The sequence below is a fragment of the Rhodotorula toruloides genome, assembly GCF_000320785.1.
Source record: "Rhodotorula toruloides NP11 unplaced genomic scaffold Scaffold15, whole genome shotgun sequence".
NCBI lineage: Eukaryota > Fungi > Basidiomycota > Microbotryomycetes > Sporidiobolales > Sporidiobolaceae > Rhodotorula > Rhodotorula toruloides.
This window is the reverse complement of record NW_015622975.1, coordinates 192142-214406: the sequence shown is the minus strand read 5'-3', so window position 1 is coordinate 214406 and position 22265 is coordinate 192142. Positions and strand designations below refer to the sequence as shown.

At 62.6% G+C, this 22265-nt stretch overlaps 10 protein-coding genes across 10 annotated transcripts; 3 read left to right on the top strand and 7 right to left on the bottom strand.

The window, feature by feature from the left end:
• Positions 1 to 117: 117 nt before the first annotated feature.
• On the bottom strand, positions 118 to 4050 carry RHTO_01825 (ARID/BRIGHT DNA-binding domain containing protein; the record flags this gene model as incomplete). Its single annotated transcript, XM_016415504.1, has 4 exons — positions 118 to 1818; positions 1881 to 2033; positions 2095 to 3055; positions 3128 to 4050. The coding sequence occupies 4 exons, from the start codon at positions 4048 to 4050 to the stop codon at positions 118 to 120; spliced, it is 3738 nt and encodes a 1245-aa protein (XP_016272478.1).
• Positions 4051 to 4452: 402 nt separating this feature from the next.
• On the bottom strand, positions 4453 to 5629 carry RHTO_01824 (glutathione S-transferase; the record flags this gene model as incomplete). Its single annotated transcript, XM_016415503.1, has 6 exons — positions 4453 to 4662; positions 4772 to 4882; positions 4963 to 5007; positions 5096 to 5160; positions 5243 to 5303; positions 5441 to 5629. 6 exons carry the CDS (start codon positions 5627 to 5629, stop codon positions 4453 to 4455), a joined length of 681 nt encoding a protein of 226 aa, XP_016272477.1.
• Positions 5630 to 6227: 598 nt separating this feature from the next.
• RHTO_01823 (uncharacterized protein) lies at positions 6228 to 7182 on the bottom strand (the record flags this gene model as incomplete). Its single annotated transcript, XM_016415502.1, has 4 exons — positions 6228 to 6342; positions 6419 to 6841; positions 6907 to 6981; positions 7091 to 7182. The coding sequence occupies 4 exons, from the start codon at positions 7180 to 7182 to the stop codon at positions 6228 to 6230; spliced, it is 705 nt and encodes a 234-aa protein (XP_016272476.1).
• A 475-nt stretch (positions 7183 to 7657) lies between these two features.
• Positions 7658 to 11935, bottom strand: RHTO_01822 (uncharacterized protein; the record flags this gene model as incomplete). Its single annotated transcript, XM_016415501.1, has 8 exons — positions 7658 to 7878; positions 7943 to 8446; positions 8501 to 9145; positions 9205 to 10031; positions 10106 to 10442; positions 10497 to 10877; positions 10940 to 11460; positions 11541 to 11935. 8 exons carry the CDS (start codon positions 11933 to 11935, stop codon positions 7658 to 7660), a joined length of 3831 nt encoding a protein of 1276 aa, XP_016272475.1.
• Positions 11936 to 12729: 794 nt separating this feature from the next.
• On the bottom strand, positions 12730 to 14668 carry RHTO_01821 (protein of repair protein Rad1/Rec1 family; the record flags this gene model as incomplete). Its single annotated transcript, XM_016415500.1, has 10 exons — positions 12730 to 12756; positions 12858 to 12971; positions 13084 to 13141; positions 13250 to 13314; positions 13395 to 13577; positions 13638 to 13749; positions 13813 to 14242; positions 14307 to 14373; positions 14510 to 14578; positions 14648 to 14668. 10 exons carry the CDS (start codon positions 14666 to 14668, stop codon positions 12730 to 12732), a joined length of 1146 nt encoding a protein of 381 aa, XP_016272474.1.
• Positions 14669 to 15098: 430 nt separating this feature from the next.
• Positions 15099 to 16025, top strand: RHTO_01820 (uncharacterized protein; the record flags this gene model as incomplete). Its single annotated transcript, XM_016415499.1, has 4 exons — positions 15099 to 15229; positions 15437 to 15713; positions 15770 to 15874; positions 15942 to 16025. 4 exons carry the CDS (start codon positions 15099 to 15101, stop codon positions 16023 to 16025), a joined length of 597 nt encoding a protein of 198 aa, XP_016272473.1.
• A 381-nt stretch (positions 16026 to 16406) lies between these two features.
• On the bottom strand, positions 16407 to 16901 carry RHTO_01819 (uncharacterized protein; the record flags this gene model as incomplete). Its single annotated transcript, XM_016415498.1, has 3 exons — positions 16407 to 16571; positions 16637 to 16703; positions 16789 to 16901. The coding sequence occupies 3 exons, from the start codon at positions 16899 to 16901 to the stop codon at positions 16407 to 16409; spliced, it is 345 nt and encodes a 114-aa protein (XP_016272472.1).
• A 312-nt stretch (positions 16902 to 17213) lies between these two features.
• Positions 17214 to 18142, bottom strand: RHTO_01818 (uncharacterized protein; the record flags this gene model as incomplete). Its single annotated transcript, XM_016415497.1, has 2 exons — positions 17214 to 17338; positions 17446 to 18142. The coding sequence occupies 2 exons, from the start codon at positions 18140 to 18142 to the stop codon at positions 17214 to 17216; spliced, it is 822 nt and encodes a 273-aa protein (XP_016272471.1).
• Positions 18143 to 18573: 431 nt separating this feature from the next.
• RHTO_01817 (uncharacterized protein) lies at positions 18574 to 19109 on the top strand (the record flags this gene model as incomplete). The annotated part of the gene is made up of 2 exons (XM_016415496.1): positions 18574 to 18580; positions 18655 to 19109. 2 exons carry the CDS (start codon positions 18574 to 18576, stop codon positions 19107 to 19109), a joined length of 462 nt encoding a protein of 153 aa, XP_016272470.1.
• A 669-nt stretch (positions 19110 to 19778) lies between these two features.
• On the top strand, positions 19779 to 22085 carry RHTO_01816 (mitochondrial carrier protein, family 25; the record flags this gene model as incomplete). Its single annotated transcript, XM_016415495.1, has 7 exons — positions 19779 to 19911; positions 20151 to 20179; positions 20237 to 20670; positions 20801 to 20900; positions 20959 to 21130; positions 21198 to 21956; positions 22024 to 22085. 7 exons carry the CDS (start codon positions 19779 to 19781, stop codon positions 22083 to 22085), a joined length of 1689 nt encoding a protein of 562 aa, XP_016272469.1.
• Between the last annotated feature and the right edge of the window lie 180 nt (positions 22086 to 22265).

The following is a 22265-nucleotide window of genomic DNA, read 5'->3' as shown; positions in this document are numbered from 1 at the left end:
AGACTACGCGGAGACAACAGGATTTGCGGAAAACTTGCAGAGAAGGAGACGAGGGGAAGGAGAGGCTGGAAGCGGACGACGAGACCCGTCGACGAGGCGAACAGGCGGGAATGCTGTTCAGGACGAGGTGAAGCTGTCGGCGACGAACTCGAAGTCGAGGAGGGACGAGGTCGCCCAGGGGTCGTCGTCCACGCCAGGATGGAGCTGCTGCTTCGACTTGGCACCGTTCGTCGCGGCGTCGTCTCCTCCGAGACCGACAAAAATGTCGCCCGTATCGTTCAGGCCGAACGAGTCGGCTCCAGTCGAAGAGGTGAACGAGTCAAACGCCGAAGGGTTCGTTGACCAGCTTGAGGTGTTGAAGAGCATGGGTGACGCCTCGAAGCCGCCAAGCGCAGGCGAGGTGAGGGAGAGAAAGTCGAAGTCGCGTGGGGACTTGACAGGCGCGGAAGAGATCGAAGGCTGAGCAGGGGTAGAGAGGCTGAGCCCGGCGGCAGACAGCGCGAGACCGCTGTTCACCGGGGTCGAAGGCGTGACAGTCTGCAACGACGTCGGCAGGGCGAGCGGCGCCGTAGGAAGTGGAATCTCCCCTCCGCCAACCGAGTGAGGCGAAGCGCTCGTCGAAGAGACCGTCGTCGCCGTATCCGGCCTGAGCGCCTTGTTCGCCACGAGATCCGGCGTCCCATCGCTGAGCGCCATCGCAGCAGGCGAACTGACGAACCCCCCAGCCGGGCGACTAGGCGTCATACCCAGCTTCCCGCTGCTCCCGCTACTCCCGCCATCCGTACTCGTGCTGTTCTGCCTCATCGGACCGCTCGAGCCCGCTTCAGGCGTCAAGACCGCACCCGTACCCTCCCTCTTCCGCCTGCCCTCGTCTCCAACGACCTCGACTTCGTCGCCCATCTCGCGCGTCCGGTCCCGTTTCTTCGAAGACGACGCAACCGACGCCGCGCGACTGCGCCGTCCTTTCTCGCCCTCGCCGGCGTTTGGGCTTCCGATCAGACTGGACGAACCGCCTGACGCTTCGCGCGCGAGGAGGACAGGTCGAGGAGTCGAAGTGCGAGGTTGGGCGGGACTTGCGGCGGCTGCGGTAGTCGAGAAAGGCGCAATTTGGCCTGCTGCTGCGGCAGAGGAGCGGGGCGTGCCGGGCGAGGTGACGCGCTGTTGGCTGTCGTGCGGAGTGGTCGGTCGGAGGAGGCTGGACTTGCCGGGAGAAGAGGGGTGGAGGGTCGAGGGATCGGTCGACGGGACTGTTCCAGTCGGAATGGACGTGACGGAGGGCGAGATTCCGATGTCGGTCGGGGCGGGCGAGAAGGCGGAGAATGAGTTGGCGAACATGGACGACATGGACGGTGTCGGCAGTGCAGCCGGAGGTGAGGAGACGAGAGCACTCGGTGCAGCCGACAGAGGCGCCAACGGAGCAGACGAGACGGCAAACGTCCCATTGACGCTGACAGGCGACGAGGGGACGATCTGCAGATGCTGGATCTGCATCGTCGGCGTCTTGTACGGCTCGCCCATCTGTACCGTCGGGCCAACATGCGTTCCCTCCGCCTGTCCGTTCTGCGCAGCTTGCGCCGCCTGGCCCTTCGCAAGCAACAGCTCTCTCGCGCCTTTCAGCGCGATCTCCTTCTCCCGCTGCTTGAGCATCGTGCCTGACCAGCCGTCCTCGTAGCGCGCGAGGAGGCGCATGTACAGGTCCCGCAGGTGCGTCGGGAGATGCGTCGGCGGAGGTGCGGGAGGTGTAGCGAATGAGCCGGCGGGCGGAGGCGGACTGCGGAGGAGAGAGGCGACGCGAGGCCAGGCGTTGTCGGCGTCGACCTGTCAAACGAGCGGCGTCAGCGATGGTTCGCCGCAAGTTCGCGCACAGCGGTCGGACACACCTTGACGTATCCACCACCTTGCCCGATGACGACCTGGCTGAGCTGAAATAAGTCGATCGGTCGTCCCTCGAGCGTATGGCTCTCGGGCGTCAAAGTCTGACCGTGCTTGGCGAGCAGCGGCTTGAGAACGTCGTAGAACTTTTGCGGCGTGACCTGCAGCCCTCCAAGCCCGTCAGTCTCGTGCTTGGAAAAGAAGAAAACGCTAGGAACGCACCTTCGCGAGCAACTCCGCCAGCGTCGGATGACCCTCCACGTCCTCGCCCAACACCTGCGTCGGATGCCTAACCTTGCCCCTCCGCGCCTTCTCCACCACACTCGGTGGAAACCCAAACGGATTCCCCTCCTTCTTCTCCCTCTCCTCACGCTCTTCCTCCATCCGGTCCCACTCTTCGCGTGTTAGGAGGTTGGTCATCGGGCCGTCTGGCGCTGGGAGGGGCGGTTGGACCATCTGAGGGCGCGAGACGGGGAGGATGCGTTGGGCGGCGGACTGGGCGCGTGGGTCGGATGGGAAGGCGGAGGAGGCGGAGAGAGGTGCTGGGCGAGGAGGTAAGGGAGCGTGAGGGAGTGACGGGAAGGGAGAGCTAGCGGGATTAGGCGGCTGAGATTGAGGCGGTAGACCAGGTTGGAAAGGCTGAGAAGAGGGAGGAGGGTGCATCGTAACCGACGGGACACGCATCGGCGGTTGAAACGTGGGATCTTGCGACGAGGGAGGTGGGAACGGGATCGGGTGGAGCTGGCTTCGGTCGACAGGAGCGTTTTGCTGATCACCATGCGCGGGCGCGTACTGCTGTGGCTGTTGAGGGTTGAAGGTGGAGGGAGGGACGGCCCCGAGTGGTTGTTGCGGATGAAGTTGGTGCGGAGGCTGCGGGCGAGGCGAAGGAACAGGGCGAGGAGGAGGCGCGGCAGCAGGATACTGTTGCTGGCCGTCGAACGGTTGCTGCGAAGCGTTCGAGTACCCGGGCCGAAAGCCACCGTTCGGCAACGCCTGCTGGTACGCCTGCGCCGCGTAGGCAGGTTGAGCCTGCATCGCTTGTTGCGAGAACTGCTGCTGCTGTTGTTGCTGAAAGCGCTGCTGGTTCGCCCGCATCTGCTCAAGGTAGCGCTGGATCGCGCCCGCTCCGCCGTGCTGCCTCACGAACGTCTCGCACTCGCTGAGAAGGGTCAATTCGCGAGTCCTGCGCGAGCAAAGCATCAGCACACCGTCCCGTCCCACGAGACATCAGAAAAAGAAGGAAGCGTAGACGCACTTGACCTCCCGCATCTGCCGCTCAACCTGCGCAACCTGTTCCGCCCCTCCACCCGCGCCGACCACCGCATTCCGCTGCGCATCAAGCTGCTGTAGCCTTTGTCGATGTTGCGTGATTGCCTCGAAGCGAGCGAGGTGGTTCTGCAGCCCTGCGGCGGTGGGCGCTGACGGAGGGGGATGGTGAGCGGGAGTTGGGGGTTGCTGCGGCGGATGAGAGGAGGAAGGGATAGGTCGCGTTTGCTGCTGCTGCTGCTGAGGATAAGGATTAGGCGGGTGTGGCTGAGTGGGTGCTGGTGAGGGATTAGATTGGAAGCGCTGAGCGGTCGGGGAGAGCATCGTCGCGGAGGAAGGAACGAAAGACTGCATCGACTGTTGTATAAATTTCGTCCCGTACGCCGCCGAGGCGGGAGGCGGCGGATGATGATTAGGGTGTTGCTGCGATGGTATAGGCGCGGGAGAAGGGACGGGGCCTGGGTGTTGAGCGAGAGGAGCGGGAGGAGGTTGGGCGAAGTGAGCGTAGCCGGACGAGTCGGGTTGCTGAGGCGGGTACTGCGGCATCGCGCGCGAGTGCGTCGAGGGCACGCCGCACTGCATGCCCTGCGCCACTCCAGCATACGGTGGTCCCGCCGCATACCCTCCACCGACCGGAGCCGACGTCGAAGCGACAGGCTGATAACCTCCCTGCTGGACCTGCTGGTTCGCCTGCTGGTAGTACCCTCCGTTCTGCTGCTGCAGCGGCTGCTGATACGCCTGCCACGCGCCGTGGTCGCCCGCAAACGCGCCGACACCACTAGCGTGAACGCCTCCCCCTTGGACCTGCTGACCCGGCGTGAACGCCTGCTGCTGGCTCTGTCCTGGCTGCAGCTGCCCGTGGTGCTGCCCGCCGAACCCGGGCTGCTGCGCGTGCTCCCACCCCGAGTGCATGCGAGCCGGATGAGCGGGGGCGGCTGGCGGAAGTGAGAGCAGCGCGAGTCCGCCCCGGTGTGAGCTGCTGGCGTCGTCGCCGTCGTCGTCGAGCACACGAGCACACGCAGCAACGAGCACGAGGGACTGGGAGTTGAGCGGAGCGAGGCGGATAAGCTGGCGGACGATGAGACGTCGCGAACGAGCGAGTAAGGGGGAACGGCGGCACGTTCACTACCAGAGCAGAACTATTCGTAGAAGGCATTGCACGTCGCCTGCAAAGCGCCTTAAACGCGAAAGGGTGAGACCGAGCGAGCGCAGCCCGCTTCAACCTTCTTCTCCTCCTCTTCCCAAGCCTCTTCCACTTGCTCATCCTCGTCCCCGACCTCGTCCTCGTGCACGCTCTTCCCAGTCCACTGGCCGCTACGCTCCACACCGCACCTCCCTCTGCCCATTCGCATTCCCGTTCAACATCTCCCTCATCCTCCCGCTCTCCTTGTACTTCCTCAAACCCTCGCGCGCCCACATCTGGTCGTTCCAGGCCCGAAGAGCTGGGTAGGATGAGAGGAGGGTGGGAGCGAGGTGCGTGAGGGCGTGGAGAAGGTAGAGGAGGTGGAATTCGGCAAAGGTGGGCTGTTTCGTGAAGAGGAGGGTTAATTCGTAACGCTCGCCGTCAACTGGAAGTCTGCGACGTGTCTGGCGCATTCGCGAGCGACGCTCGATGCAGGTCGGCGCTACGCACCTTGTCCTGCACAAAGTATCCCGACGCATGCTTGTTCTTGACAAACAAGTGCTCGAACTGGCGCATGACCTTTGGGACGTGGTCCTTGACGAACGCTTCGAGCAGCGTGGCCTGTACATCGGACATCAACATCGATCAGCCCGTCTGCCGGTAGGAGATGAGAGTTGAAGCGAGAGAAGAGTCGAACGCACCGAGTCGGGGGAGTAGATACAGCGGACGTAGGCGATGTTCAAGTCCTGCGGCATCATGCGTCCGGCACAAGCATCAGCAAGCCTTGCGCGCGACAACGCAGGCTGGGCCGTGGGACGCCGGAATGACGCTCACCTCGCACGCGTCCTGCAGCTGGTCCACAAGCGCCTCCTTCCAGACGTCGCCCGAGTAGTGGTAACCTGCCAGTCAACCCACACCCTCATCAGCTTGAACGCCAGACAAAGGCTTCGGGAACTGAGAAAGCGAAGGGTTCGGACGCACCGCAGGTTTTGGCGAAGAAGCGGAGGATGGCGTCTTGTTGGAAGAGGTGGGTGCCGTCAACCTGTGCGCGCCGTCGGAAGGTCAGTTTACATCCTTCGTCCGTAGGCTCGTTCTCTGCTGCGCGGACGCTCGCAAGCTGACTGGTTGTTCGACCGCCCGAACGACGAAGTGGAGAGGACACAGAACGAAGGAACGTACCGTCACCCTGGGCAACTGCCCGAAGCTGAACTCCTCACAATCCTCCTTGCCCCTCCTGAACCGCTCCACATCGTTGCTCTCCTCGTACGGAACACCCGCGTCCTCGAGGATGTAGCGGATCGGTTCGCCCCGCCCGCAGATGGGGAAGTAGAGCAGTTCGATGCTGGTGAGGGTGGTGGGGGTGGACATGCTGCTGAACTAGCGGGGCGAGGAAGAGCAGGAGAGGGGAAGGAGAGGCTGAGCAGGCGAGCAGGAGCTGCGAGAATAAGCCGGAGTGGAGCGCTTCGAGAGCGACGCGGGGTTGCATACAGCCAGCGTGTGCAACGTGCATCCTGAGCAACGAGGAGCTCGAGTGAAGCAGAGCGAGAGGAAGTCGTGAGCGGAGCGAGGGGAAGGAGGGAAAGAGGCGGACGAGGAGGAGAACATGGGAAAGATGGGCTGATGCGACCCGAGTCTCGGCGATGGATGGCGTGCGGTGCGCAGTATCCAGCGTGCTCGCTTGTAGCCCAAAGGGCAGGGAAGAGGACATGCATTGACAGCGAGAGGGGTACACGACATGCGACAGTTCCTTGAAGTGAGCGAAGACGCCGACCTGGGCGAGCGAGTGACGAGCAGATAAATGGGTCCGTGGGAGTGACAACATGCGGAGGAGAACCATGGCGGAGTGGAACAACGAGAAGGAGATGAGAACGAAACGACCCAAAAAGCAGACACACGAAAAGACCCTCAGTCAGGGAGGCGCAGAGAGGCGAGAGAGACTGCGGCGGTTTGGTAGTGGAGATAAAGGTCAGGAGTAGTCGGGGAGGAAGTCGACTTCGGGGTCGTAGGAGCGCGCCTCGTGGCGGAAGTCGGGATTGGCATCGAGATAATGCGCGAGGCCGCCGTCGTAATTCGGCGGGGCACTACAAACGCAGACACCAACGAGCCTGTCAGACATCGGGCACGAGTGCGAAACAAGCGCAGGAGACGTGTGCGCACCTAAGGAGACCCCGTCCGAGCCCGTCGCCCGCTCCCGCCTGCAAACGCTGCTGCTCCGTCCTTGCGCCGGGCTGAACGACGACAGCCGTGACGAGCGTCTGGCTCCTGCTTCTCCTCCCGTTCAACAAGCCTCCGAGTCCACGCGGTCCGCTGTCTCCCGAATCTCTCCCCTCGACGCCCTCGACGTCTGCATCACTGACCTCGCCGCTGCTCATGCCCGGCGAGAACGTGACGAGACCGACACTGCTCCTGTTCGTCAAGATACGCTTGAGAACCGATCTGGGCGGACGGCGCGCGTCGTTCCATGCCTGACGTCCGAGGTCGGTTTCAGGCGGGATGATGACGGCCGCGTTGTTGGTCTTGGTGAGCGTCGCGCAGATCGCGAATGCTGCATAGTGCTCGCGCACTTTCGGACCGAGTTCTCTGCAGGAGGAGACCGAGATGAGCTGGCGATACCGAACGTGCGAAGGGGAGAGGAGGGGACTGACACGGCGCGAAGGTACAGCGTCAAGAGGTGGAGCTTGCGGAGGACTTGGAACTGGTTGCCGCCGTTCGTCCACTTGCTGCAGTGCGCGACATCCACTGTCAGCCTTCCCAGCGCCAGGCGAGCGAGTCCCGGGGCCCCTGACGACGTTCTGCGGGCGAGAAAGAGGCGACGAGACGCTTGCGCACCTGAAGCAGTAGGCCAGGATGATCTCCTCCGTCTGCTCGGGCGACTCGCTCTGCGCAAACAGCCGCGCGACCTTTGGCTGTGACAATCCCATCCTCCACAGCCGGGTGGGGTGATGAGAAACTCGGGAGCGGGGCGAACGCGGTGGAGAGGCGCTGGGAGTGTGGGCGGGGACTCTTTGGTGACCGTTCGAAGCACTGTGCACGTCCTGAGCGAGTCTGAGCGCGGAATGAGAGAGCGAGCGAAGGGAAGAAGCGAAAGAGCGAAGTGGTCGAGGCCAAGCGAGGTGAAGCGAGCGGGAACGATGGGGACGACGTCGGGAAGCGCACGCAGGGCTCGCAAGAGTAGCGAGACGACGCAGTGAGGCTCGAAGAGCACAGGCGAGCGAGAGAGCAAACTCCTGACCTTCGCAACCCTCGACGACGAGGAGAAGCGGCATGAACGATGCGGATTGCGGTTGCGGGTGTACGGATTGCGAAATGGTGAACAAGAACAAGGGTAGAGTAGGTACGTCAACAACGGTAGATGCGGGAAAGCGAGAACAAGCGATTCTTCCACCTCCGTCCTCCTCAAGCGACGGCCTTCTTCGACACCTCCTCCTGCTCCTTGAGATACTTCAGCACCTTCGAGGCGAGCTTCTCCTCCGCCTTCGACACATGAGCGGCAGGCAACTCGAAGCGAAGGCCTTCGTGGACGAGCCAGATGCGAACGCGGTCGGTCGTCTTGCCGGGTACGCTTGACGGTTCGCGGTAGATGGTCGGAAATGCGAGGGAGCGAGACTCGAAGTAAGCTGTGAGCGAGAAGCGAGGTCAGCGACTCGTGACAAGGAGAGCCCCGCTGAGACGCGGACGCACCTTTGAGGGCCGTAGTCGCCTCGCCCTCGACCTTCTCCCCCTCCGTCTCCATCGGCAGGCCAGGGAGGAGCGGGTTTCCTTCGACCTCAATCGGCACCTCCTCCGGCGCCTCCGTTTTCAGCTCTGGCGCCTGGTCCTTCGCCTCAACCAACTTCTTCTCCCTCTCCGCCAGCGCCCTCATCTTCGCCAGCTGATACGCCGTCGCTGCCCCAAACCCGCCATACGATGCCCTCCTTAGCGCAGCCTGCTCCTCCTCCGTCCTCTGCGGGATCGCCTGCTTCTTCCCACCGCGGCCCTCCCTCCTGTCCTTCGGCGACGACGCAGGCCTCGCTTTTGGCCGCACGCGTGACTCGAGCAGGTCAAGGACGCCGGCTTGAAGTGCGATGCGGGCGACGGCTTCGAAAGCTTCGTGGGGGGAGGCGTACAAGGCGGGGAGGGAGAAGGCGCGAGAATCGGTTGCGTTCTTGTCGAGGCAGACGAAGACGGTCGCGCCGAAGAGCGAGCCTATGTGAAGACGGCGTTAGTCTCCTGATCAACGACCAAAGTAAACGCGCGCACCTTCGACGCTTGCCTTGTAGTACGGCTCGAACTTGACACCTGGCCCCAGAAGGTCGCGGCAGCCCTGCTTCAAGATCTCGACGCTCTCGCCCGCGCCGCCCTCAACCGATTCAGCCGGCGCCAGACCTTCAGCCGCAGTCACGTTATCCGGCTCCTCGCTGACCTGCTTGTCAGCCCCGACGTCGAGCTTCGCGCGCTTGGCGACCGGCTTTTGCGGGTCTTCGCGGTTCGTGGCTGGCGTGGCCTCACCGGAGTCTGGACAGTCGCGCTTCTTCGACAGCGTTTCGGGCTGGTCGGCCACGAGCGACGCAGGATTGTTGGCGGGCGCAGCGGGCAACTCTTTCTCCGGGATCGACGCCGGCTGGGTGACGGAAAGTAGGACGCGCTGATCGTCAAGAACCCTCGCGCGCGGCGAAGCGTCTGTCGCAGCCGATTCCCCGTCTGCTGCCCACTCCGTGATGATATCGCTCCTGAGCGCCAACTCCGCGACCGCCTCCTGAGCCGGCGCTCGCGACCGGTACATGAAGTCGACGGCGAACGTGACGACTTGCTGCACGATAGGACGAGGGGCGCGGAGGGCGAAAGGCGATTCGACCAAAGGCGAAGCTTGGAGAGGGATGCGGACGGAGGCAGCGAAGAGGCCGGCTGCGAATGCGTCGAAAACGTCAGCTTGATTCACCGAATTCCCAAGCAGAAGCACGTACTCTCGGAGCTCTGGCGAGCTTGATACTCTGGCAGGTAGTTGTAGCCGAGGCGAGAGATGCACAGCTTGTCTAGTCGGTCCACGGCGGACTCGTTGAGCACAGGGGGAGCGTGCTCTGGGTCGACGACGGGGACGGGAGAAGGACGAGCGGGCGGAGGTGTCGCGAGGAAGGGAGCTGCCCCGGCCGGAGACTGAACCCAACGAGGATTGGTCTTCTTCGACGTTGCGGCTGCAGCGGGCGGCGAGGCGGACGACGTGGCGGCTTTTGCAGGCGCAAGGCAGGAGTCGACCTCACTTTCTGCGACGAACGGCCCGAGAGGAGGTGGAATGCATGTCGGCTCCCCGACTGACTCGTCAGCAGCAGCGACGGAAGCAGCTGCAGGCGCTGCCTCGGTCGAAGCTCCAGCCTGGAGGACACGCTCGCGCTTCGACCTGAGCGGACCGGCGAGGCCGTCACTGTTGAAGGCGCTGACAAAGCTCGGCGGGCGAGCAGCCGTGTCCTTCGGTGCCGCCGATGCGTCTTCCATGACGTCGCGCTGAGTCGCAAGCGGCTTGTTGGGGTCGAAGCCTGCCGGCATGAGGAGGTCGAGGACGTGCTCCTCGAGCGCAAGGCGGACGGCTGCGTCTTTCGCCGCACGCCGAGTCGTCATCTCGGGCGAGGGGGCGACGGTGTAGCTCTTGCTGAGGCCGATGTTGACAAAGACGGTGACGGTGCAGCCGTACTGCTTGACGATCGAACCTTCGGAAGGCTGGATCGAGTAGGCGAACTTGAGCGGCGATCCGTTACCAGTCCACTGCTGGGCGCAGGTGTTGAGGTAGGCGGAAGGGCTGTACGATGGGTACAAGCAATCGACGTCAGCGAGCCGTTCTTAAAGCTGGCATCGCGACCTTCATGGACACACTTTTCGAGCTTAACGAGGTCCTCGTACTTGACGGTACCCGCCCTCGGAAGTTCGAAGACGCCCCGCTCCCTCTCTGCGCGGCGCTCTTCCTCCCTTCTCTTCCTCTCCTCCTGCGCCTTCTGCTTCTCCTCCTCCCGCTCGCGCTTGTACGGCTCGAGGCGGCCGACGAGTCCATCGCGGAAAGCGGCGGCTACGCAGGCGAGACGTGCATGGTGCTTCGTGTGGTAGAGAGGCGGGACGGAGACGGTGAACGGCGCGGGAGGCTGCGGATGAGCGGAAGTGATGGGAAAGGTGATGGTGAGCGTCGCGCCGAGCTGCGTCTTCTGCGGCGTCGAGTCTGCGCAAGCTTGCCCGTCAGCTAGCTTCCGAGCGAAAGTCGCCGCCGACGCACCTTCCGCATGCTTGTGCTTCCAGTCGAGCCAACCCTTGAGCCCGCCGAAAGCCGCCCTGACCTCCCTGTTCAGCAGCGCAATCGAGTCGAGCGGTCCATCCCGCTCACTTCCGTCCTCGTCTGCCTGTTCATCGACGTGAGTGTCCGCAACGGCAGCATCAGCGATGGTGATGTCGCCGAACTGGATGTAGCCGCCTGAGTCGCAATTGAGGCGTTGCTTGAAGGCTTGCTCGTATTGGGCTGGCACGTTGGCGTCGAGAGCAAGACGAGCGGCAGCATCCTTCGCCTCGCGATGCGAGCGGAAGGTCTGTGAGGTCGTGAAGACGAGCGGCGGCGAAGACGGCGAAAAGGGCACGGTAAGGATGCAGGAATGGACCGAGTCTGCGCGCCGCAAGGAGCGTTAGCTCTCGGTCTTGCTGTCCAACTGCAGACAAAGTAAGCACTGAGCTCATCCGTCTCGAAGCGCCACTTAATCGGCTCAGCCATCCACCTCTCTTGCTCCGCCTTCAACGCTTCCCACGGCCTCTCGCCGCCCCTCATCTTTCTGACACTCTCCTTCTCCGCATTTTCCTCTGCCGCCTCAGCGTCCCAGCCAAGCTCGGCGCGCATGCGAGCGGCTTCGTCGAGCACGCCAGACTCATAGGCGAGGGCGAACACGGTGCGACGGGCACCGCGGCGTGAGGCGTGTACATTCGGCGTCGAGAAGGTGCGAGTCGTCGAATCGGGGAGAGTGAGCGTGACCGTGCAGCCGATGAGATCGCCGGTGCGGGCTAGAGTAGAGAGTGTGCTGATGCTGGAAGAGATTGACGGGTAAAGCACGTTGAGCGGCGACTCCGCGCCGAGGGCCCGTTCGACCGGAGCTGAAGCCGAGGGAGCGGGTGCATGGGAAGCAGTGTACCAGACGTGCGGCGGGTGAAGCCTCGAAACGTTGTCGCGCCAGTCCTGCAGGAAGAGCGTGGCGTGGCTGGTACCGCAGAGAGGTGCCGAATCAGTACATTGTTCACGCTGAGGGGAAAACAGCCGAGGGCGAGATTGCGAGCTCACTTGACCTTGCCCGCCTGGTCCGCCTCCGAGTCCGTCGTCTCCATCTTGCGCTTCTTGCCCTTCTTCTTTCCACCGCTCCCGTTCTTCCCTCGCTCGACGCCCTTCATCTGCGTCTTCTGCTCCAGCGGGGGCACGGGCGTGGCGACCGGGGCCATCGACAGGTCGTTATCCTCGACAGGCAAGCCGTCCACGTCCTTCTCCGGCTCTTCTCCCTCCGCATCCGAACCATGCTGCATCTCAAAGTCTCCTTCCTCCCCGTTCTCAGCCGAATCGACACCGTCGAAGCCGTACAAGCCAAAGTCCGCTCCCTTCGTCGCTCCGACCGTTCCGCGAGCGACGACGCGGATCTTCGTGTCGGTGTCAGCAAGAGCGGTACGTCGAGGAGGGACCAGCATGCGCGTGACTTCGTCTTCCGAGTCAGGAGAACGGGGGCGAGCGTCGAGTTGAACAAGAGAGTCGAGAGGTCCGTCTCCAGCTTCGGCTGCCGTTTCCGCCGCTAGCCTGTTGTTTGCAGACGCTCATAAGTCAGCTGAACAATCAAGCGGAACGTAAGGAAGTAGAACGGGCCTTTTCTCCTCTTCCTCCTGCTCCCTGAAGACCTCGACCTCGATCTCGTCCACACTGCCAAAATCCTTCGCCCCGAACGCGAGCAAGCCATCATGCACACTGTAGAACCGCTTCTGACCGGTTGGCGAGAGCGGCACGTCCGCGACGCCGGTGCGAGAGGAGGGGATTGCTTTGAGGCGATGAGGGAGACTGGGGGTAGCAGACGAAGTGGGAGGCCCGCTGGGTCGCCTAGGTGAAACGATAGGGTCCATAGTAAGCTGTCGAGCTCGCCGCCCAGCCCGGCGGCGAGGGTCGCGCGAGCAGGACGAGGGAAAGAGGTGGACGAGCGGAAGTGGGGGAGTCGAAGGCGTTTGCGGCGGCCTGCGAGTCTGTCTGTAGGTTCTGCAGCGCCACAAGCTCTTGACAGGAGAAGGAGACGCAGCGTCGACGATAGAGCGAGAGCAAGCGAAGCGAAAGAGGAACAAAGGAAACATGTCCCGCTCGAGAACCTGCTGCGCGTCGGAACAGGTTGCAAGTTAGGCTAGGAGTACAACGACATGGTAGGTATCTGCTACGACTGGAAGGCGAAGGCGGACTCTGGAGCGAGGAGGGAAGTGAAGGGGATGCGACGACCGGCGGCGGTTCAATACTCATCGTCGAGTGCCACGACCTGCGAACGCGAGTCGGGGGAGTTAGCTCTTTGAGCGTCCCAAAAGAGCGAGGTCCGGAGAGAGCTGCGCGTTTTCCGCGCGTTAAGAGGCAATAACTCACGAGGAACTCGACAAAGCCAATCTTGTCCTCTTTCATGCTGGCTTTCGCGCCGCGAGGCGAGAGCGGGATCATGAACTGGAAGGAGAGAAGGCCGTCGGGATCGGTGCGGATGGACTGCCGAAGGAGAATGGGGAAGAAGCGCGAGACGTTGGGCGGATGGTACGGGTTCAGATGTCAGCGTCAAGTCGACACCGAATTCCAAACCCAGAAAGTGGAGTGGACTCACGGTCTTGATGGACGCATGCAGCGCGTTGCGGGTGAGGAGAATGTGCTGGTACTTGTAGCTGCGCAGGGCCAATGTCAGCACGTCTGCTCGCCTGAAGTTCACAGGCTCCGCTCGACTTCAAGCCGGATCTAAGTCCCGCGAGACATTCAGGATCAGCAAGACGCACCTGTTCCGGATAGGGTGCTCGCACTCGAAGACCTCGAGAACGTCCTTGTCCTCTGAGTAGTCCATCTGCCAACGTCCGGGGTTTCGCGGACCGTCAGCTTCTTCGTGGAGAGGAGACTACGCAGCGACAGCTCCGCCCAGCTCACCTCGGTGATGCCCATCGGACCGACGCTCTCCAGCCTGAAGAGCGGCACCTCCTCCTCCTCGTTGCGCATTGTCGGATCATCGGCGTGATAGTTCGTGCGTGCGTGGTCTTCGGGGAAGAAAGAGATGGCGAGTTTCTCGGACGAAGAGGGGACTTCAAGGAGGGCATCGCGGAGCCATTCGGACTGCGTCGATGCATAAGTCAGATCTGACACGAGCGCCGTGAGAAATCGACGCGGACGCACCTTGATGATCAGCCGCTGCACCTTCTCCTCATCCTGGAAGGTCAGGTCGAGCAAGCCTTCCGGCTCGTAAGTTGTGATCTCGCAGCGCGTGACGATGCCGCCTTCCTCTAGCCTGTGAGTACGACTGCGTGAGCACTCGCCTGCAGTTCGCGTGCGAACGGAAAGCGCGACGCACAGCATGACTAGCGGTTCGCCCCGACCAGCATACGACAATCTGAGCGAAGTCGTCTTGCCGTCGTCCGGTCCTGCACCTCGACGTTGCCCGCCCCTCCTTTCTTCGTCGACATCCTCGCTGTCCATCCTCCGCCGCTTGCCCTTCCACCCACTCCCGCCGTCCTCGTCCTCGTCGTCAAACTCGCGCTTGAATGCGCTTGTGCTCGCGCCGCCTGCGTTGCCGAAGATGTTGAGGCATTCGATCATGGTCGACAGTGAGACCGTCATTTGGCAGTACGGAGGACCGGACGCTTCGGGAGCAGGTGAAGAGGCGAAAGGAGATTCGTCGCGCGAGGAAGAGGTTGGGCGGACGTCGGTGTACGCTGCCGGGTTGTCTGCGTCGAGATCGAACGCATAGGACGAGAAGGCGGAAGTGGCGATGTAGGCGTGGGCTGTTCAAGGGGGCAAGACAGGGTTAGCTGAAGAGGCGAGGCGAAGCGGTCGAGCTATACGCACCTTGCAAAGACCGTCCTTCCTCCACAGTGACTCTCAGGCCTGCCTGATCAATCTTCAAGGTTGCTTGCTGCAGAAGAAGCGCAGCATATGGCGGACGGAGAACAACCCCACATCGCGGCGAGGAAGGAGGAGCAGGAAGGGAGTAGACAGCACCAGGTCAGCTCAGGCTTGGACGATGAGCATATGTACACTCTTGGACGCACCGACTTGAAGTTCAGGCTGCGCAGGATCGAGGCGAGCGGGCGCACGTCTGGCATGTCCGCCTGGAGGATCTGCGGGCGCGATGAAGGCATACCCGGTGAGTGGGTGGGTCTTGACGCGCGTAGATGGGCTATACACACCTGCTGCGTATCCCTCGGCATCCTTGCGAGCCGCCTCGAGCGTGACAGCCGGTGTCGTCCTCGTCCAACCTCCGAATTCACCGCTCTGCCTCTGGCCATCACCTTCTGCGCAGTCGCACGGCTTGCACGCCCCTCGCTAGCTACGGAGCTGTCAAGAGCGCGACTCAGACCTTTCCTGCCGCGTCTCCAATCGCCGCAGCCTCTCCTCGCTCTCGCGTAACAGCCAGCATCCGGCTAATGGACGCTCGTCCGGCGCTCCATCGCGCTCATCCAGTGCTGCTGACTCTCGCTCGGTGCGCTCGTGCTCGCTCGGATCGTTGGTCGGGCGTTATTCTCCGCGGAATATCCGGTCGGGTTGCTTCTTGGTTGCCTCGCCTCTCTCTTCGTCTCCCTTTCTACCCTGTTCTACCCTGCAACGACACCCTTCCAACTCTGCTCCAACGAAGCAGTCATGGGCTCCAACCAAGACTACCTCTGGCAAGATTTTCACCGGAAGGTATCGTGGGACATGAGGGCTGCGCTGCGCGCTCACCCGCCTTACGGCACCGACGAGGAGCGCATAGTCGAGGTCTGGGAGGCATGGTGTACCAGCTCTCCGTCGGTTGGTGGCACAGGCAGGGTCGTGGGCCGCTTGGCGAGCCGACGAAGCGGGCGCTGATCAACGCAATGGATCGCCTCGTAAACGAGTTTCGGTACGGACACCTCGGGCTGAAGGACCTCCTGGTGCGCCGCCATTCCACATTTGACACGGTGCTGCTTAAGAACATTGCTAAAGTTCAATCGGTGCAGCCCAGCATCGTCAAAAGACCGCAACTCGCTCGTTACGGAGATCGTGCTAAACAACTCGACACTCGCCGACTATCTCCTCTACGAAATTGAGGAATCGTCGGAGAAAGTCCGTGATGTGGCCGCACAGGCTATCGACCATCAGTGGGTCGCCGCGCAGCGCGCGCACTTTGCCATCCCCGGAGACGACCATTACGAGGACGTGGAGCGCGGACGAGAAGGTCGCCCTCATCCGCCAGCTCCTCCACTACTTGTACGACGTGCTGTCGGTACGTTCCCTGTGTTTCCCGTCCCCTCCGCGACGGGCTTGACGTGCTAATGTGTAATGTTCCACAGACGGGCATGGTCAAGCAGGTGGACCACAAGCAGCTCACTTATCGCTCCCGGGACATGGGAAGGCACGGCGAATCCAGCGAACGCCGCAGGTCGCGTTCGCCTGAGGTGCGTGTCCTGCGTTTCCGCTGAAACTGCCGTTTCTGATACCAACGTACATCTCGCGTCCCCACAGCGCTCCGAGCACTCTCTCGCCCACTCACTCCTCAACCAGCCGCTCTCGGCCCGCAAGGCGCGCATCTATTACGGAATGGTTTGAGGCCCTCTTTCTTCGAGGTGGGTCCGGTGGGATTCGGTCTATCGGTGCGGTATCTTTGCAATTGTCAGTGCGTTCCAGTATGATCGCGATCAGCGGCAGGGCACTACGATGCCATGGTGAGAGTGCCAGACAGGCGAGAAGAGCGAGGTGGAAACCTTCTGCTGAATGGTCGCCTGTTGCTCGCTCAGACCAGCTTCGTGCGCAATCCGCATATGCGTGGCGATCGCCAAACAGCTGGAACAATGAGAGCCAGGCGGCGTGAACAAGCTTCGAACCTTTTCTCGCGCAAAGCGACACAACCGCATCTCCAGCTGCTCCTCTCGTCCTCGCTCTCATCAAGCCGTACATCAAGTATCCGTCACCCACAAACCTTTGCGCATCTCACCAAACCCCCCAAACCCATGCCTCCCTGATATCCTCCTCCAACCTCCTCTCCCTCTCTCTCGCGCGCTCGCGGGACTCGATACGGCGCAGCTCATCTGCCGCAGTCGGTGGTTTGGGCGTCGAATTGGTGGAGGAGGAGGAGGGGTTGTAGGAGAGGAGGCGCTGCGAAGGGTGATGCGAGTGAGCGAGGTGAAGGAGAGAGGAAGCGGAAGGAAAGCAGGACGGACGTGAGAGCCTGGTGCCGATTGGGTGCGGGAGAAAGTGCGCGCGAGAAGGGAGGAGATGAGTGTGGACCTGCGAGCGTTGCAAGACGAGGAAGAGCGGAGGAAGGGGAGGTTAGGAAGGTCGTCCCCGACGAGGAGGAAGAGAGGGAACGTGCATTCGCTGTGAGTGGGTGGAAGTGCTGAGCGTGGGTCGTTCGTTCGATGTGCTTGAAGTGACGGAGAGAGCAAGAAGAGCAGAGCAAGCCGACCGGCTCCTACCACTCCGCATGCACGCGAAGTCCGCCGAACCCGCCTGCTCATTCCCTTCTCTCCCTACTCTCTCCACTCCGACAGCCGCGGCACAGCAAGCATGTGAAAGCGAGTGGGTTGCGATTGCGAAGACGAGGCGGTGTGCGGGAAGGACGACAACAAGCTTTGACGTGAAGTATGCGAGGGCGAGGCGGGGGTATGGAACGGCAAGACTGCGCGTGGTGGCGGGGTTGCTAAGCGTGCGAGGTTGTGCGAGCGTATGTACATGCGGTGCGAGGCGAGGCGTAAGAGCGGAAGGGTATGAAACGAGGCGAGTCGAGGCGAGACGGGCTCAGATGGCGAGTACCGAGCCTTCCGACTCGGGCGACTCGCCGTGCGGGACGTGGACGATAGGGATAGCAGATTGGGCGTGGCGGATGAAGGGGTTGCGGGTCAAGGCGCGCGAGGGGGGAGAGTCTGTGACGAGTAAATTGTCAGAGTTGCGTATTCATAGACGCAGATCGTCCCACGCCTCGGGGCACCGACACTGCAAGCTGATGACGGGAGAGCAAAACGCAACTCACAAGCGACTCCGTCGAACCAAACGATCGGCGGCGTCCTCCTTCCTCCCTGCGCTCCTCCGACCGTTCCTGCTCCCAGTCCTTCTCCCGAACTCCTCTTCCTCCCGTGCCCGTGAGCATGCCCCGCGCTCTCCCTCCCGTATCCAGGTCCGCGCGACCTAACCCCGCTCGCACGACTGGGGAGGAGGATCGTCCTTGCACTCTCTGAGCTGGCGCGGTGGGGCGTCCCTCCTGCGCTGAGGCTGGGCGAGGAAGAGAAGATCTCGAGCAGTTCTTCGAGAGCCGAGTCGGGGGGAGTGAAGGAGGGAGATTTGGAGGCGCGAGAGAGGGGACGTGGGCGGAAGGGAGTGATGGGTGCGGGTGCGGAGAGAGTGCGGCGGGGCGGGACGGGGATTGGACGTGTGTGAAGTGCGCGGGGAGAGGAGTGCGTCGAGGCGTGCGCTGGGACGGGTGCGGCGAGTGAGGGGATGTTGGCCGACGAGGAGGAGGAGGTGGGCGGCGGCGCGAGTTGCTGAGGTTGTGCCGCCTCCGGACCGCCTTCAGACTGTCCCAAGCATTCCTCCGACGCTCCTGCCAGCCCCTCCACGCCTCCCGCTGCCTTGTCTGCATCCTTCAACTCGTCCCCTCCCCCGATTGCCACCTCGCCAGAGGACTCGACAGCGCGCGGGCGGACAGGCGTGGGGCGGACGAGGCTAGCCATGATATGTGTGAGCGTGGAAGTGGAGCGAGCAGCACGGTGTATGAGCGGAGAGCGTTGGGTCGCAGGTTGAGAGAAGAGAGAGAGAAAGTTCCACGACGACTGGCTGGCATCGACTGAGCGAGTTGCAGGCAGTCCTCGAGAGTACGAGCATACCTTCTGCAGCGTAACGAGCCACACCACAGCCGTCCTCAACTTTCTCGCACGCTCACACGACCCCAACTGGCGCGGCTGAGCCGTCTCGCCCGCTCCGACGTCCATTTCCTCCGTCCAGCGTCGATCCGCTTGTCCTGTCCGCTCCCGCACACTCGCACTGCACTCGGCCGACTTGCGTTTGGCACGCTCAACCCGACGCCGCGAGTCCCGTTGCATCTTCTTCCCGCCTCGCTCTTCTCCCTCCTCGTCCACCGTTGACCTCGTCTGCTCGAAGCAACATGGCCGGTACGTCTCCCGTCCGCTTCTCCCAGCTCCTCCCGCATCATGACCTGACCCTCCCGCATGTGCGCTTATCGCAGCCCTCCCCCCTCCCACTCCCGCTCCCGCTCCCGCACCCTCGCGCTCGCAATCCCGCCCCCGTTCTCCTCCCCGCGGCGCAGCATTCTGGTCCACCACCACCACCACCACCACCACTTCCCCTCTTCATCCCACCGAAGGCGCAGAAGGCGCAGAGGAAGACGAACCTCGCGGCCGGAAAAGCCCGACCAGTCTCGTCCGCTCTCTGGCGAGGTCCCTTTCTCGCTCGGTCTCGACCTCGCGCACCCGCGCAGAGGGCGAAGGAGGGAACGGTGGGATGAAGACTTGGTCGGAGTTGGTTATTGGCGGGAGTGCGAGTGGGTCGAGGGAGAGGGAAGGAAGCAGGGCGAGGGCCGAGTCGAAGGAGCCTCGAGGCGCAGTCGGGTTCGGTTCGCGCTCTGTCTCACGTGCTCGTGCGGCGGAGGACTCGCGGGAGAGGGGCGTTGCGGAGCCTTAGGGTGCCGCAGGGTTTGGGAGTAGGAGTAGGTCGCGTGGGAGGGGAGAGCGCGAGGAGGCGGGTGATGCTAAGGGAGGAGAGAGGTCGACGAGTAGGATGGGAAAGGCGTTGGAGAGGGTTGTCGAGTTGGTCAAGTAGGCGGACGGGGCGTGATAGAGGCGTCGCTCGGAACCGTAGATAGACTCGGGCTCGATTTTGTGTCGTTCTTCTAGGCTTATAGACTCGTTAATCATCGTTTCGGAACAGCAGCAGTCGCTGGTAGAGGTAGCGCGAACGACGAGGGCGGCGAGAGAGCAAGACTTCCGCCCCGAGCCACTGAGCCCCCGAGAAGACCACAGACAGTCCTTCAACTCCTGACCGTCGCCACCTAGCGACTCTTGCCGTCCATCCGGCCCCGTAGCTGGGAGCGAGGTCGTCGTGACGAGGGGGAGAGCGGTGTCTGCGGTTCGAGCGATGCGGGTGAAGCGAGGGCAGTCTAGACAGCCCTGAAAGCATTGCAGCAGCACATAGCACACCGTCAGATTTACCCAGCGAGTTGAGCGCGAGACAGCCGGACCCAACCCTCGTCCTCAGCTCTTGCCGGACGTCGACGTCTTCCACACTTCCCACTCGCCTTGCTTCCAGCTACAGACTCGTCGAGGGGCACCAGCTGCTCACCCACTCATCCGCATGGAGTCGACCGAACTCGCGGCAGGCGCAGCGGGCGCAGCCGTCGACTCGGACGACGGAAGAGGGCGACGACCAAAGGACGACAAGTGGGACACGACGGCGGATTTGATCGCTGGGTGGATGGGTGGGGCTGGTGAGTCGCTTACTCGGCTCATGGATCGCTGCCTGGCGTTGAAGCGAGGCAGGATGGACGGGTCTTCGCTCGTCGAGGAGGAGAGGGTGCGGCGGGAGATGCTGGACACGGGCGAGGTTTGGCGCATGGTGGAGAGCTTTGTTGGGCTCACGGCTGCACCTTGCTTTGCTGCTTGCCCCGCTTACGAACGAGCACACTCGCTGACACCGCCTCGCTTCTTGCGACCCTCTCTCGCGCAGTCGGAGTTCTTGCAGGCAACCCTTTCGAGGTGCGCTGAGTCGGTAGTCTGTTACGAAGACCAAACTAATGTCCACCCCGCCCGCAGGTTCTGAAAGTCCGCCTGCAGACACATCCGTCCTCTCACGGCTCTCCTCCCGCGCCCAAACCCGCCTCGACCTCTTCACCCCGAGTCGGAAAGTCCTCCATCCCACCTTTACCGTCCCCCTCATTTCCGTTCCCGCCTCCCCCTACACCCCTCGGCGCAACAGGCGCCGCACCACCCCTCCCAGCCGTCGCCTCGCCTATAAAGCACACCTCGTCAACCCTCATGACACCCTCTCCAACCCCCTCGGCCCTCTCTTCCTCGCCAGCACACACCTCGAACCCATCCGCCTCGTCGTCCGGCTCGCATGCGAAAGTCGGGTTGATCAGCTTGTATCGCTCGGAGGGGATCCGGTTCTTCTTCGCAGGCACGGCGGGGCCAATTCTCGGGCTGGCGTTCATCGATTCGGCGTTCTTTGGGCTGTATGGGCGGATGATGTGCGTTTCCTCTCCAGTCGTTCCGGGAAAAAGGCGTCGCTCGAGATATCCGGCCTGAAAGCTGGCCTTCGCGAGCGTCTTTTCGTCCCTTCGAGATGTGGTTGCTGACGAACAAATTGCGCGTGCACAGGCAAGCGCTGCGTCAGGACCGACAAGACCCGAATGCGTTGTCTCGAGTGTTCGCTTCAGGCGCAACCGCAGGCGCTCTCTGCGCGCTCCTCGAAACACCCGTTCGTCGCGTCCCACTTCCTTCCTTCCAGCTCGACTCGCTCACCGAACGTCCCGCAGATCGAAGTCGTCAAGACCCGCGCTCAGGTCGAGTCCGTCCCAGGCAAGAAACTCGGCTCGTTCCGCATTGCGTCGCAGATTGCGCGCAAGGAGGGACTGCGAGGGTTCTATATCGGTGGATTGATGACCGCCGTGCATGATGGGATCTCGAGTGGGATCTTCTTCTGGGGTTGTAAGTCCACCATCCTTTGCCGTTCTTTGAGAACGATGGCGGTGTTGCTGACGCCCTGCGCGCGCAGACTTCGTCTTCCGGAGGATGCTGAGAGGAGAAGATCCGTTCCATGCCGCCTCGGCTACCGCACACCCACCGCCGGCCTCGACTCTCGAATCTTTCGCCGCCTCGACCGCCTCTTCCTCTCCCTCGCCTTCGCCTTCCCCCGCACCCGCATCGCAACCGCAATCGCAACCAGATACCCCAGCGCCTATACCCTCCTCTTCTCCCCTTACCCTCTCCAAAACGGAAATCCTCCGCATCCTCTTCGCAGGCGGCTGCGCTGGAGCCCTCTCGGCCCTCATCCCCTACCCCTTCGACATCGTCAAAACCCGACTCCAAACAGCCAATTTCGAGTCACGAGCGCGCTCAAGTCCAGTCAACATCGGTCGAGGAGGCGCAGGCTTTGAGGGACGGTTCACGAGTAACGCGACGCCTTTTCATACGAGGGTTGGGGCGAAACAGGCGGCCGAGGCGGTGGAGGGTATTGCCAGCGCGGGTGCGAGCGGGGCGGGATCGGGCAGGATGACTGTTCCGAGTGTGTTTCGGGGAATCCACGCAGACGGAGTCGCGTCGTATCGGTATCGCTACCCTTCGACGATGGTCTACCAGCTTCTCTCGACGTGGGTCTTTCCCCAGCGTGGGGCGGGCGCGCCAGGGAAGGAGAAGACGGCGTTGGATCCGAGGGCGGAGAAGTGGGCGTTGAGGGTATTGGGATTCAAGGGCTTTGCGAGGGGGCTGAGGCCGACGGTTGTCAGCTCGTTCGTGGGCAGTGCGGCGACTATCAGTGCGTTCAGCCTTGTCTTCTTCTGCTCTTGCTGGGCGCGCGTGCTGACGAGCTTCGGAACGAACAGCGACCGTCGAGATTGCGCTTCACTTCCTCGGGGTCAGCAACGGGGGTGGAGGAGTTGGCTGAGCGGGAGAAGGATAGAGTATGTACACTACGCTACGCCACGCATCGTAGACTAGCAGCACGCAGGACGGCGGAAGGGAATAGAGGAGACTCGCATCTTGCAACCCGCTCCGCTTCCGTTAGATCGCGCAAACCATCTTGTAGGAGGTGTGTATCCAGATCGTCTCGCAGAGGAACCCAGGG